This window comes from Diadema setosum, chromosome 2, assembly GCF_964275005.1.
Source record: "Diadema setosum chromosome 2, eeDiaSeto1, whole genome shotgun sequence".
Lineage (NCBI taxonomy): Eukaryota > Metazoa > Echinodermata > Echinoidea > Diadematoida > Diadematidae > Diadema > Diadema setosum.
In genome coordinates, this window is record NC_092686.1 from 28,185,873 (window position 1) to 28,201,554 (window position 15,682).

At 37.9% G+C, this 15,682-nt stretch overlaps 1 protein-coding gene across 1 annotated transcript in view; it reads right to left on the reverse strand.

Annotated features, from left to right (window-relative positions):
* LOC140243847 (mRNA-decapping enzyme 1A-like) overlaps positions 1-12,748 on the reverse strand; it is a 117,131-nt gene extending 104,383 nt beyond the window's left edge. Inside the window, exon 1 of the mRNA XM_072323522.1 lies at positions 12,610-12,748. Coding sequence (XP_072179623.1) covers positions 12,610-12,747 — 138 coding nt within the window. The 5' untranslated portion in view covers position 12,748. The remainder of the gene's footprint in view (positions 1-12,609) is intronic.
* Between the last annotated feature and the right edge of the window lie 2,934 nt (positions 12,749-15,682).

Consider the following 15,682-nt stretch of genomic DNA (forward strand, 5'->3'; position numbering starts at 1 on the left):
TGTGTGTTGACTCATCTGGTGGGTCAAACACCCCTAGATAGATAGATAGATGGGTTAATGCGTCCCCTTGCTCTCTCAACAGGAGCACAGAGCTCCCCCCCCCCCCTCCCATGAGCATCCAAAACTTTCAATTAAACTGGCCATAAATTATCAGCTGCAAAAATTAAAATATTAACGATAAGCAACGATTATTTTTGGGAGGCAACTCCCTAGCCACACATCTGTTCATGGAGTTAGTCGGCAGAGTTTTGGCCCCTCAAAGATATGCGGAAGATAAATCAACGTGACTGGACAGCTAAGTGGGCAGTGGGGGGGGGGGGAGGGCAGTCATTACCATCCTCAATTTCATATCCAGAGGCAAGAATATGATGTAAAATTTGCCAGGTACCAGGTAATTTGAGATTGTGGTCCTAAGAAAGTTCATAACTGCCCAGGCACCAATACAAGAAATTCATATGAATATCTTTAGCTTCTGATGCAACATAGATACTGTGACATCATGTTTGTAAGACTACCTCTCTGATGATCAAAAATGAATCCACCAGGATGTTACCAGAAAGAAAGCTAAACATTACAGCTGAGGGGGCTATTCCCGTCCACGCATTTGACTATACCTGCTGTGGAGTTGTGTGAAATGGAGGTTAAAGGGATGGGACAGTATTGGTGGAGATGAGAATTGGGCTTTTAACTTTTTGTGAGATACCAAGAAAACACTTACGATATAGTACAGAGTGTACCATTTTAAGAGGAATTCAAAGTTTATTTGATGAAAATCGGGTTTGCAATGACTGAAACATCCAAAACCAAAGTAAAACAAAGTGATCGTATAAAGTGTGGGTCCCACACTTTATTAGAATCGCTCTTTTTTGGATATCTCAGCCATTTCAAAACCAATTTTCATCAAATAAAGATTGAATTCCTCATAGAATTACATGCTCTTTCATATTTCATGAGGTTTCTCATTATCTCACCAAAAAATGTTAGAAACCTGAAATTTGGTCTCAACCAAAACTATACGATCCCTTTAATCATAGGAAAGAGAGAGAAAAATGGAAATACAGACAGGAAGATGAAAATAATTACGTAGGCAGATTGCAAATGTATGATAAATTTGATCTCTAAATAGATGAATAGATAATATGACAGATATAATGATGCACAGGTTGATGGATGTGTAGATACATGTAATCAATGGATATCCATAGTTACAATGTAGAGATGGGGCAGAAGGAACAAAACAAAACAAAAAGATGTATGTGCAAGATACGTATGATGATACAGTGATAGATACGAGAAGATAGGTATGACGATACATTGATAGATAGATGAAAAACATGAAAAGATGAATTGAAGCACAGATGATATCAGGAAAAAGGCATGTCAGCTTTTAAAATTCAATTCAAAATCCATTCAAATCAAATTCTATTTCTAACATTCCAAATTAATGGATCTCATTATTTAGAGTGGTATCATGTTTACAATTCTTCCATCTACATACAAAAAATTGATGTTGAACCTGCCGACCGGGGTACAGAAATATTGCATCTGACAACGAGACAGGGCGTTTCCTTCGTTCCGTTTGTCACAGTTGACTCTACACAAGTCTGTCCATGCTTGAGCGGCGATAATGAGCAATGGGGGGGGGGGGGGGGACAGAAAAAAAAAAAAACATGCCCGCCTGCAGCATGTAATTTAGCAACCATTTGCGGGCAACATTTGAGCAAGGCGATCATGTGGCACAAAGTGCACTCTTGACACAATGTAAAGATTTGTCGACATTGGCCATCAATCAGGAAGTTTTTTAACATGGCAGAGTGTAGAAAGGGGAGATGACAGCCCCGCACCTTCCATGCAATAAATTAGCTCACCACTCATAAACCCTTTTTTTTTTTCACATGGAAGTAGCGCTACCAATTAAAATGTGTGGAATATGAAAGCTTCCACTGGGTGGGAGACTGTTGAACTAAGATACATCAACTCAGAGCTAGGATGCCATCTAGTCATGTCTTGCATACAAAATATCATCCTCCAAATACACTTTATACACCTTTAACACACAGCTCTCTATAATGTATTTATGTCTGCATCCTTTCAAAACGCAGCCACATTGTACAGTAATTATGACCGCAAAAATAATGCATCTAAACCAAAAACAGCCACCCAATTCTCCATCATGGCATACTTGGCATGAGAAAGAGAAAGACAGACATACAGAAACAGGTAGAGATAGAGAGACAGACAAACAAACAAACAGGGAAAAAAGAGGGAGACAAAGTTAAAAATGTCCATCCTAAGAGGGTAAGAACAACGGAGACAGACAGATGCAAAGACAGACAGACAGACAGACACTGAAAGAGAAAGAGAAAAAAGGGCAAACAGACATACAGACAGACAGACAGAACAAGAGAGAGAGAGAGGGGGAGACCAAATCCAGGAGGAAGAAATTAATTTAAAAGAAATATGACATTAGCAAGCCAGCCCACTTGACCACGGCGCTACAACGCCACTCAAGAATGCACGGATCACGCCGCATTACGCCATGCTCTCTAACCCTCATTAGTAGCGCACCCACTATCAGAAATTCTAAAAAGCTTTCACACCAGCCGACCACCACCATTTTTCAAACACACGCTCCACTGGACAACCAAATTTGCGCACGCTCTGTCACACACACACACAGACGCTCGAGAGCTGCCCTAGCAACTGTCGGTTTTGCTGTTATCAGTATTGCCTGAGATGCGGCACACTCCTCTTACCACTGCTCAGGTTCACTCGTTGCAGCCAGTTTAAATTCCCCCTATCACTACCAACGACTAGAAAATGTACCTTTTTACGTGTCTCACTGTGCAGAAACATTTTCTTTTCTCTTAATCTCATTCTTTTCTGCCACTCATTAAATATGAAGACTCAAATATCTCTTTCATTCTTGGCTTTCACAGTCTCTTAGAAGTTAAAGAGAAACTGTAAACATCAATATTTTTGGGTGATTAATTTTAATTGCAGTGTGGCTCAAAAACGTAATTGCGAGTTCTTGAATTTGTGCTAAGGAATTGCATATGCTCATACCAGTTCAGAATGTGCAGAGAAAATAGTAACGATAGTTTTCCAAAATTTAGAATTCACGTTCAAAGCCAAAAGTAGGGCAAAATACTGGGCTTCACCTCAACGCATGTTTCACAATTTGTAAATACCCGAAAGTGTGCTGCATCTCCACTAACGCACTCTCATCTGTGTTTTATTTGTATACAACCCACTGGCAGACATTTCCAAAGAAATCTTTATGCTACAATGTATATCCTTGACTATACGGTTGGTGCCTAACTCACACTCTGCCCAAACTCTATCTTCTGGGAATTACATTATCCCAGTAAAGCCAAATTCAAAGTCTGATCCAATAACATAGAATATTTCAAACACACAGTAACATAAACCCCCAGTAATGGAGAATCTTAAATTGCCTTTATTGTGTGTGTTATCATATGAAAACCAAAAAAGAAACAGTAGTAAAGATTACCAGGAATTATACTGGGAAATGTCATTAAAACAGTTAAAAAAAAAACATAACAAAACAAAGAAAGAAAATCAAAATAGAGTTTTTTCCAGTTTTAGCTTCACAAATTATGATGCTAATGGCATTTTGCTTACTATAATTGGCAAAAGGGCATGGTGATCAACATTCTTAAAATAAAAATCATTATCGGTCTTGATTTAGACAAATGGGCTCTAAATCCATCATATTACAGCTAGAGATAAGCACATTTGTATGTAAATTGATAAAATATCCCATGCATAATTCACTTACTTAATCATATCAAACTTGACCTTCACCCAATCAATTTGGAGACTGCAGACATGCCATAAGGCAATGAAAGTTAAATCACTAATGATGCCAGAAATACTGAAGCACTAATACTCTTGTGTGTATGTGTGTGTGTGTGTGTGTCTGTTTTGTCTTTGTTTCATTTTGCATTGCTTTCAATGATGAGAACTCCTAAACATGCCATCATCTAATGCTATCATCCCTTGCAAGCCGTTAAGGGCCAATTCATTCCAAATTCCAGGAAACCCTCCGTGGAGGACAATGCTAGGGAATGAGTATCATGCTCCGCTCATCGATCCAATCTTCCCGACTCAAAAATCTACTGCCCGATAAGGAGCTTAGTACAAAGACCTAGCGCGAGCGCAGTAGCACAGTGACCCCACAGAGAGAGAAAAAAAAAAAAAATCATCAAGCATTTTTCAAATAATACAAAAAACAACAACAACAACAGCAGCAACAATAAGATCAACTACAAAAAATGTAACAAAGAGCTATTTGGGAGCAATGGCATGATATAGAGCATACTATTGTTGACATTTTCCTGGGCCAGGATTTGAATAAAAGTAATCAAGGAGATAGAGTTGTCTACAGTAGCAACTGTCTGAGCCATAGATCTGTGACAGACAGGGCTGAGGATTATTGTGTACATGATACAAGATGGTTTTGGTTGAGCCGACGGAAAGAGTGAATTCATTCCATGAATTTGGCTTGATTTCCCCCATGGATACTGGTAGCGTATGTCGTGGTAGCTGTTATAGATCTCTGCTGGGAGCATTTGGGGGTGGGGGTGGCAGCATTATTGCGAAATATTCAATATTTCAATATCGGACAAGGTAATACTCATCAGTTTCTCCAAATAAAAATCTCAACTCTCTTTTCACTAACAAAAAAGGAGGAGTATTGTATAGACCAATGCACTTTAAAGTCATATTTCTGATTCACAAAGAAATAAACTAAAAATGAGAAAAATATTGTTTTTTAAAACAGCCACCAAGCTTTACGTTCTTCACAACAGGCATGCTCTGCTTACTGAATTTCTTCCATGTACAAAAATTAGATACTGTGTATGTATTCCCTATCTAGGTAAAGCCCTGTTCTTCTCAGGCAATCAAGTGCCATATATCTTATCATATATCACAGTTGACCCTGCTTTTTTCAAAACTGTTTAACAGGTTACTCCTTGAATTGGTTTTAAACACAAAGAAGAAAAGTGCATTGCACACATAAGCCATTGGGACCTAGCCATGAAAATGATTATTCTTGGCCTAGTTTCATGATGGCACAGTGACTTGAAAGTCATAAATGTGCTTGCAACAAGGATTTTACATGAGTTTATAAGTTTATTAAAAAGAAAAAAAAAATCATATTCACTAAATCAATGTCACACATTACGCTTGTGACAAAATTATTAAGACGATCTTGCAATCAACATAAAATACCATTTTCAAATATGTATCAATATCTATAGACATTCTTGCATAAACTCAGATAAGTAAAAATTGCCCATCAATGTTAAAAAAAAAAAAAAAAAAAACTTTTGCAAACTCGAGAGGTAGCATGTTTTTGCTGCTTGGCGGAAAAGTGAGGGCTTACAAAAAATTTAAGTGATTATGATTTTATGAAAGGATATTGATCTGCCCAATGACAATTACATCACCTGTATGCAAATTAATGTTCAACTGTGAGTAACTACACAATTGTCTTTTAAACTCTCCCAAGACCAACATCTTGGAATGTCATTTTCATTGTATGCACAAAGGTTCCCACTCAGAAGAAATACATAAGGCATATATTCAAAGCCAACACTGTGATTGTATGGAAGGCATAACAGTAAAACAAAGTTTCCATATGCAGACAGAAACTGTCTACTTTTTTTTTTTTTAATCTACAATGGCAACATACTTGTATGCATGCACGAAATGAGTAAAATAACATTGTGGTAACACAATTTCATTTGGGTAATGATGAAATTGCAAAGCATTTAATAGCCAAAGAGGTACACCAACAGCATTGCAATTTCAAAGCATCAATCATGGTTGCTACATTAATGCTTTACTTACAAATTGTAATTACAAAGTACACATTAGCAGTAGCTATTGATCATTACTCCATCGAACAAGAATGAATTGCGTGCAGCTTGCTGGGAAATAACTACTGCGAGGGCACAATTGATCATCACGCACCGTTCTACCTACCCGCTACTGAATGGGGAGGGCATTTCAGGAATAAAGGTTGCATACTTTATCTAAATTATTTTGCACAATCTGATCTAAAGACACTTGAAAACAACTGAACATCCTGGCAAATCACATCAGCCAGGTAAGATTCTTGGTAAACCCCTTCGATGTATTGTAAGCAAATTCTAAGTGGTAGAAGATGAATTTTGGGCCCTTCAGAGAAAAATGTTTTATTTTTAAGGTACTGCTCAGAGGAAACTGATGTGTATGTAATGAGGTCAATCTTTAAGGATTACAATCTCAAGAAATGGATTGAATTGTCCATGCTCTTGCCAACCAAAAATCAGAATAATAATAAAAAACAAACAAATCAAGACTACTCTCAAGAAAAATTTTGTACAAATTGTTTGAATGTCTCGTAATCACAGGTGCATCAAATGCGTATACAGCACTTTGCTCTGGAATATATTCCTTGCGCTTGCGCTGCGCTATTCTGCACCATTCTGGCCATCACGTGTATTACAATCCATGCACAGAATTCCTGGGTTTAGTCACTAATCTAATTGAATACATGCCGTTATGGAAAACACTCAACTAAAGAGTAGTCTACACTCCTCAAGTTCTCATCAATTTATTCCCAGTGTTTTCTGGAGAAAAAAAAAAATAATAATAATAATAAAAATAAAACCAAACAAGAAAATAACCTGACAAATTAAATTTTCAGAAGACACACTCCACTGGATGGTAATCAGGCAATAAATGGCTAGGGCAGGCAGCAACAGTGATCAATCAAGCTCATGGCTAAAAAACAGAGAAAACAAAGAAGTTGCACCACAAGCAATTTCCTGATTAAAGCTGTGAAAAATTGAGTCGCGCTCAGGCCCCGCTCACCATTATTGCATGTGTTCCTAAAAGAGTGTGTTTGAGTGGTGTGTGTGTGTCAGACCATTTTGAGCGAATTGCGTGTGCGTGTGTGTGTCTGTGTGTGTACGCATTATACGCTGCCTCGCAATATCCAGCCAGAGCTGCTAAATATTTAGGCTATCAAATTCACGCATGGCAGCAGCACTCCACTTTGCATCGCATAATTGCTCTAATCACTGTTCACTTCAGCACACTCATTATGCCGTCAAGACACATGAATACCTTCACCTAACAACAGAACACAGAAGAAACAACAACAACTCTTTCTGTGTATCAGACAACTATGCTTTTCCTTTACCATGTCATCTTAAGTACTTAATATGTCTCAAAGCTTTTTTCCCAAGAATGATTTCCATAGCACTCACTTGGGTAAAACAAAACATAAAACAAACAAATGAACAAATACATGTATATTCTATTGTTGTTTTTTTAATATTTAGTCACCCCTAGACCTCATTCTACATTTTCTGTAAATAATGTCACAGATCTACAAGGCCAGCAACACATGGAATTTTGAAGACATCTTTTGATAAAGAATAGCATGTTGACAGTATTCATTTTATTGATTTCCTCCTTAGGGGCATTTCAGTTTGAAAATTTGAATATGATCCATGCATAAAAGTAGTGTAATCTATACATCCTAAGAAATTATACGATAGGGACCATTTCTGTCATACCAGCAATTTTACTGATAAACATTTTCCATTTGTTAAGAGCTCAAGCCTACACTGTAGCATATCAATTAAACATAGTCATTTGTTTCATATCACCTTAAAACATAATCCCCCCCCCCCCCTTCTCTCTCCTTCTCTACAGGAGATGGAAGCATTGACAATGCTTCAGCGAAATCATATGATCCACACTGATTACCCAAACGATGCAAAGACTGGCATCAAACCATTATACACATGATCAACAATAGAGGGCAGCATGCAATATGCACAGGAAAGGGGTTCACTGTTTTGATCAAGTATATTGCTCTTGCTCAATTGAGTGTTTCTACTGTTTTGTGTAGGTTCAGCATGTGCAGACTTAAATACAAAGAATGCATGCTAGTAACAGAAATATAAATCATTTCTTCACTCCAATCAAATACAGTATTTATTGAGTTGTCTGCAGGATTAGTTCAAAGGGTATTATATGCTGAATCGGAATGTCTGTTCTGAGTTAATTTAAATCTCATTGTCCTACAGATTTATTACAAAATGATTTCTTCTGTTTTAAGAGTGGAGGGACACACGTACTTTGTAATCAGAATAAGCGCATATGAGGTACTCTGAACAGCTGATTGTTCATGTCTAAATCATATAAAAGCTACTCTAGGAACAGGAAAGAGACACCTCCTATAATGCCAGCAATTTGTTAAAAAGTCAATCAGGCAAACATACTGTAAAACCAGAAATGTTCGCATGCATATTAAATTTGTGAATTTTGCAAGAGCCAAGATTCATGAAATAAAAAAAAAAAACCACAAAGCTCTTGTTTACACTATGTGCACTGAATGCCAGTGGCAATTTCTCAAAAATTCCATCCCACAAAATGGGCAGTCAGCTTCAATTCGCCAAAATTTGATGCCGCAAACTATTTTGCTTTACAGTATTCAGAATTTGCTCAAATTTATTGCATGCAATCTACATGGAGCAAAAAACACAAAGTGACTGATCACTGAGAATACTGCAGGCCTGCTTAAGTGTACCACATCCTTTATATTAATTTGATTTAATTCTAAATCTAATCAGGGACATGTGCATAGCTACATGGACATGCAAAAAGGGCAAAAAAAAAAAAATTCTCCCAGGACTAGTTCCTGTGGTGCAAAGTTACTAATTCAATACTAATGTGATATAAATCCTACTGACCTTAAGAAACTAACGAGAGAGCTGACAAAATTTTCAAACATACCTCATATAACTGACTAATCTGTGCCAAATTAAAAAAAAAAAATGACTATAGATATGTATCTTGACGAATTAATAAAGATTTACAAAAATACCAAATATCATCAGTAATATATTAAAAAGATAATTTCCACACAAGAAGGGCACTTGCTCTCAAACAATCAGAAATAGAGTCAACTTTGCCCTGTAACATCAGTGGAATACATTATTATTGTTGCTGATACCAAACACAATCACTACCGCAATCAGAACATCAGCAGTACATAACAGCTAATCAAAAAAAAAAACAAAAAACAAAAAACAAAACATAAAAATGGGTAACGATATCAAATAGACAAGTAGACATGAATGCCATCTCAATAGTTAAAAAAAAAAAAATGTTTGCTGGGTAGCTAAAGTTATGTCAGGAGATAACTACTGCACAAAAACTTAAGTTCCCTTTCCAGCACAAATGAACATCTTATGTAGGATATAGGATGGGGGGGGGGGGGAGCCACTTTGACACCCATGTAATGTGTCATGACATGATACAGTATGTGCCACCCCTAGTCATTGTAACTAAGGAGATGCACACAAGTTTGCAGCTGGTGTACCATTCTTATATTAACTACTGGTACTTATTGCAATCATGTCCAAAAGCCAATAGAGATAAGAAACAATCAAACATCATCCTGTCACTGCCATGAATTAGCTTTAGCTTGGTGTTAGAGCTGCTGCTGCTGCCTTGTACGCAGCAGGTGACGCAGGTTCAAATCCCAAGCTAATTCCTTCTTTCTCACTTGGTGTTCATAATAATATCTACATCAATAGAGCATACATATTATTCATGGAGAATAGCAGCAAAAAAAAACAACATCCATAAAACTATTCTTTCTAACAAATTCCATTCAATCTCAAGAAACAGTCAATGTGATAAAATTTTGATATTTCATGAAAGGCATTGTTGTGGCAGTCAGCAGGCCTACAAGTAATATCCATGATAAATGCTTACGTTTTTCTGTTTACGTTTTTCTGTTTACATTTGTTACATGCTCAAAAAGCTGCATCACTTCGGTGATCACTCGCATTTATCCCCAAGTTGAATTATCCTTCGGGTTTATGCCAGGTTCAATTGTGTACGTGAGTGTCACACACAAACACACTGCTGTAGCTTCTGACCATTCGAGCATTGAGAATTTAGGGTTTCTGTGACGAACACTGAACTAGGGCTTTCTATAGCTCAGTTGGTAGAGCACCGGGCTAGCATCCGAAGCTCTCGGGTTCGAATCCCGATGGAATCCCATTTTCTTTGCTCAATTTTCCACTTATAAATGATATTCATTCTGGTCAGTTTTTCTGTTTACGTTTGATCCATGATAAATTGCGGACTTCATGTATAAGACAGAAACATTCATCAACTATCTAGATGAGATTCGGTACCAATCAACCCTTATTATAATTTGAAAACTTTAAGAATTCATCATGGATTTTTTTACAGTGGTTATAGAATGCACAGAAGATCACATTTTAGTTCTAAATCATTTCGTGCTGTGCCTACACAAGTGTCTACAGTCCATCATAGAGGCAAGCCAGTATACAAATTATCAAGAATACAAATTCTTCGGTCATATCCAGCATTGCTTTCCTATGCTGTGCACTAGAGAATAAAAGCATCATTCATAACAAAGGACAGCAATATCAAGAAGAGGTGTGCTTTTAAAAGTTTTAAAGCACTTCAAATGACTGGCTGCAAAGTAAACATTTGTTACATGGTTTACACACAAAATACATCTTTGGTATCTTGCCATATCAAATGTATTGTCTCAATCAAGTTTATGAGATATCATACATGATAAAGACACTCATGGGATGTTTTCAGCTGCACTGTAGAAAATGCAGTCATTTTAACCTACACTGTACATAAACACGTCCACACCTAGCCCGACCAGACGCCGTGCACTAGCACGGTGTGTGATACAAATATCTACTAAACCCCATACACATATCTACAAACCCCTCAAACACGGCCACACAACAACAAAACTGTTGAAAATTTCGACATTCTTATCACAAATTTTACGAATCACTCACGTGAATTGAAAGGCTTGGACTATGAGCATGGTATATCAATCCATAGTGAGTCCTCATGCAACATACACTGAGCAAAAAAGTCAAATTTTAACCGGAATGCTGATCATTGCTGGGCTACTCAAAATAAATCTTCCTCAGCTTTGAGTGATGCAAACTGCGCATGTGTGACCGGAAGTGCTTCGTAGCAAGCGCGGCTGTGCGCTGATGGGGTCAACACCCCTTGTCGATCTCTTTCGTGCACGCGCTGCAGAGTTTGTACCGCCCGCACGGTCGACAGCGCCCCCTTTGCCCACCATTCGCAGTGCCGCTGACATTTCAAATCATGTCTGCCTTTTTACGATTTCTGCGATGTACAGGATTAAAGGTATTAGCCCACATTTGTAAACCTGCAGCAATTGGTCTCATAGTTAGCATGGAGTTTGGGTATGATTGCAGTAACACCTGTGCAAAATTTTGTTCCAATTAGTCCATTACTTTCATAAAAATAAATGAAAATGCACCGTAATCCGTATGCATGCGTATAACGCTCGCTAGCTCCGGTCCATGTATGTGTTACATGTACAATGTACGTAGCTATAGCCCGCGCTCGTAATTCGATTTTGGGTCGGTTGACCCCGTTTGAAAATTGATTTTAAAACGATGATTTTCTCTCTTTTATCGAATGGCATAGACAAAGAGCGACAGGTGAGGTATGTTACTGTTATAACTTGTACTTGAAGTCATATTGGACCTGTTTTATGCAGTTTTGATTTTCGTGGGTTTGCAAATGTGGGCTAGTACCTTTAAAGAAAGTGTCATTTTTGGTAGGTTGTGAAATAGTTATCTCAATATTGATTGCCAAAGACGGTAGCTAAATAGATCAAGTTTTCACCATATGTAGTCTGCGTAACAAATATGGTGCAGTAAATTCAAAATGGAGTCGGCGTCCCAGAATCCTGAGATTACTAGTGTCCACACCGTACAGCCCTGTCGCGACTTACACTTGTGTACAGAGACAGGGCTGTGTATAGTTAGCCTGTCAACAGTACGACAATACACCAAAAGTGGACTGTACTAATCAGGAAGAAGAAGAAGAGGAACCATTTATTTTTGCAGTGTGGATGTCCTAAACATGCACTTATGCAGCTGCACTGCATTTGCTGCTCTTCACTCGCTTAACCCACAATACCCGGCCCAGTATGATGATGAAGCAGAAAAATGCTGTGGTAGGCCTATACAATGCCAAAATCTACAGGGAAAGATATCCTGATGTATCCCACTAATCTTGCCAGTACCACTCTACACTACCCTACACTTGTTACACACGGATGTAGATACAATTGTATTTTAATTTAATTTAGGGCGCCTAATTTACACACACACATTTGGCAAGTGGTGGGAATTGGGGACATGTCTCACCCCCCTCAGCTCAGCTCACTGTCAGTTTTAGCAGGGGGCACATTATGGAGCTCTTGCAGTATCTCTGTACTCAACTATATGTTTTATGTACCATACTGTCCGCTTGCATGCATGCACTTACGTACTCAGGGTTCTGGATGCTTCGAAAGCGCATCTTCCGTGTGACAATGCAATCAGTAGCAGCTACAATCAGTGTCACTGGCCACTATTCTCTGATCTCACACCCACTTACATGAGATATAGTATATGGGACTGTTATACAAAGACGTCCCGCCGTTTCGGTAAGATAGCGTAAACATTGTCTAATCATTGTCATACTAACCCATTTGTTTGCAGAGTGATCAAACAGGTAGAGAGCAACTTGACTTGCTTTCAGCAAAATGTCGCTTATGTATGGATCGAACTGCTGCAGCGCTGTGAGGTTCATCTGCGCCTCGGCCTTGTCAACGTTTGTCGCCATCTTTTCTGCTGTCCGTGCATGTGCGCACAATTGCCGTTGATGGCGGCATACAGAAATTGTCACTGGGCGCTCCGATTGTCGGAAAAACATCTGACTTGCGTTGGCATTGTCAGTCTGTCTCCTAATGTTATTTTTGAGATCCTAACTCTTGTTATTCTTTGAAGAGATTTTTCTCCGTATTGTGTTGCTCTCGTGGTGACATGGACAATTGACAACATAGGCTAGAGATGTTCGAATGTTGATCAGAATCTGATACAATGTTTTGATGATCACCATTAGTGATTACTGTCCAAACCATGTCTTCGGCTAATAGGCCTACGTTGGGTAGAGATTTTGTGAAGTTTTAGCTTCCCAATAATAAATTGTACTTGTACTGGGTCTTGTCCATCAATGAGAATTATCTATTCCGTCGGTCAGGAGAGTTGGTATTTACTTATTTTTTATTCATTTCAAATGTTCATTTATTGACTCATTCATTCATTCGTTTCATTATTTGTATTTTTGTTTTTCACATTAGTTTTGATTTTTTTTTTTTAATTCTGGATGGTCTTATCTGTTCCAAAGCACTATCCCTCCAGAGTCCATTCTTTTATCAATATACACAGGATAATAACAAACATCTATATAAAAACAACATAATGATAATGATGTAAGTGAAGAGTTTGTTCGCAAAAACCGATAAGTCCATTTTTGAAGATTTTGAAGTACGGTCTCTGTCATAAAATACAAAATGATACCTTTTAAATGATATATTGGTCACTACATATAAAGCTCCATTTTTGAAGTTATAGTCAAAAGAAGCACAAATTTTCTTATCATTCTTTTTATTTTTCTTGACCTTTAATCGCAAATATCTCCATTTGGCAAATATGGACTTATCGGTTTTTGCGAACAAACTCTTCAAGTGATGATGATGACGTGATGATAATGAAGATTATGGTGATCATTGTAATAATGAAAATATAGGCCTAAAAATAATGGTCATCATAATCATCATCATGACAATTACAATTATGATAATAACATCAAAATAATTCTTCTGTACTTTCTGCTGTCTTTATTAATTTAGGAGAGCAAAGTTTTAACTCTGAAGGAAACGATCATCTTTTTCTGTGCTTGTTCTTATAGATCTGTTTCCCTTCCAACTATTCCGTGATCCTGTCTGTTGTTTGGTCATTGTCGTCGTCCTTCTTCTTCTTCTTCTTCTTCTTCTTCTTCTTCTTCTTCATTCTCCTCCTCCTCCTAACTTCTTTAGCTTATGGTTTTCCATATGTGACCACGCATCCGTAAAACCTACAAAAAGTTGCACGCCCTGATTTTTTATAAGGATTAAAGATAAGTGAAACTGGTCAACCAAGTCAATCTTGACTTTTTCATATTTTCTGAAAGAGCATTACAATTCTTCCACATTATTGTAAAGTTTGGGATCATAAGTATCAGATATGGGACTTTTTTCATAAAAGAAGCTTTTCTAGGACACCTTTTGCAGAATAGCTTGAGCAGGTATATCTTGAAGGCCACTTTTCACTTCAACCCCATACTTTTCCTTTTCAACTCCAATAACTTTTGAATGGATGATGCAACTGCAAACAAAATATTTCCAGTGATAATGCACTTGTCACTGAACAAGAAATATTCTTGAAGTTAGATATATAGTGATGAAAAAATATTCCTTTTTTTTGTTACTTTTTCTAACTAGTTTAATCACAAATGTGTCAAATCAATAAGAAAATAATAATTAAGTGTTCTATTAATCTATCTGAATTCAAGCATTGTATGACCTGACCAGTATGATGCCAATGTTCAGACTTAACCATCAGCTGAGTGCATTCCCCCCCCCCCCCATAGATTATTGTGTGTGATTTTTTTAAATTATTATTATCACAAAAACACTATTTCCTTGTGCAATGCACATTCTAATACATGTTAGTAAGGTTGATACTGTTACTGCATGGATCAAAATTAAATACAAGACCAGCAGGCTAGTAGGGTATACGGCCAGTAAGAGCACATTTGCTGTCCCTCGAATAAACACAGGCGCGGTGGAGCACCCCAATTTGCATCTCATTATCGCCCCGTTCTATTTGAGTTTCCAACGGGCATCCACGGCTGCCCGAAACTGTGTGCATGAAAAAGTCAAATCTTTACCTTCTCCTTGTGCCGCTATGCGTGCCGCTAGTAAACTCAAACTTCCCACACTATCTAAGTTTTTAAAAACCTTCCTTTTGATGAAAATATTATGAAATTTGCTGCACTAGAACTTGAGATATTAAAGCGTTTTGAAAATCACCTCTCGCAAAACAAGCTCTCTGGTTTTTTTTTTCCGACTGGACTATGGCCGGGCTCCAATGTGTCCGAAATTGGCAACATAAGTTCATCAGGCCTCAATCCATATATGGTGACAGTTTTCGCTTGGTTCCACCTGTACTTTTTGAGAAATCAACTTGTTTCTACAGGGTTTGGAATAGAAAATTGTAGTCAGCGAAACAATTGAAAATGACGTCATTTCTTTTCCCGTAATATTGGGCATGCGTGGTACGTGAGATTCAGGATTTCGTGCTCATTGTATTGTTGGTTTGCATGTGACGCAGTCAATTTTGCTGAGTGTCGCACGGCGGTGACTGCTGAGCTGCTGCCGCGCACGCTGCATGCAGCAATGCGTTGTGTGTGCTGTGACATGCAACGCTCAGACAGTGACGCGATTATATATACATGGGACCGACCTGTACGCTTTGTGTTCGTGTCATTTTTGACATCACCTTCTGTTTTTTTCCGACACAACCATGGCCGGGAATATTACGGTGTGAAATTTAAAATGCAAGCAGATAAATAAATTTCAGTGTACTTTGTTCGAATGGCGCTTTGGTTCCGCAATCACACTTCGTGAATTCTAGGATGATTTTCGAGGCATATTTTTGGTAATTTTGCTCACCAG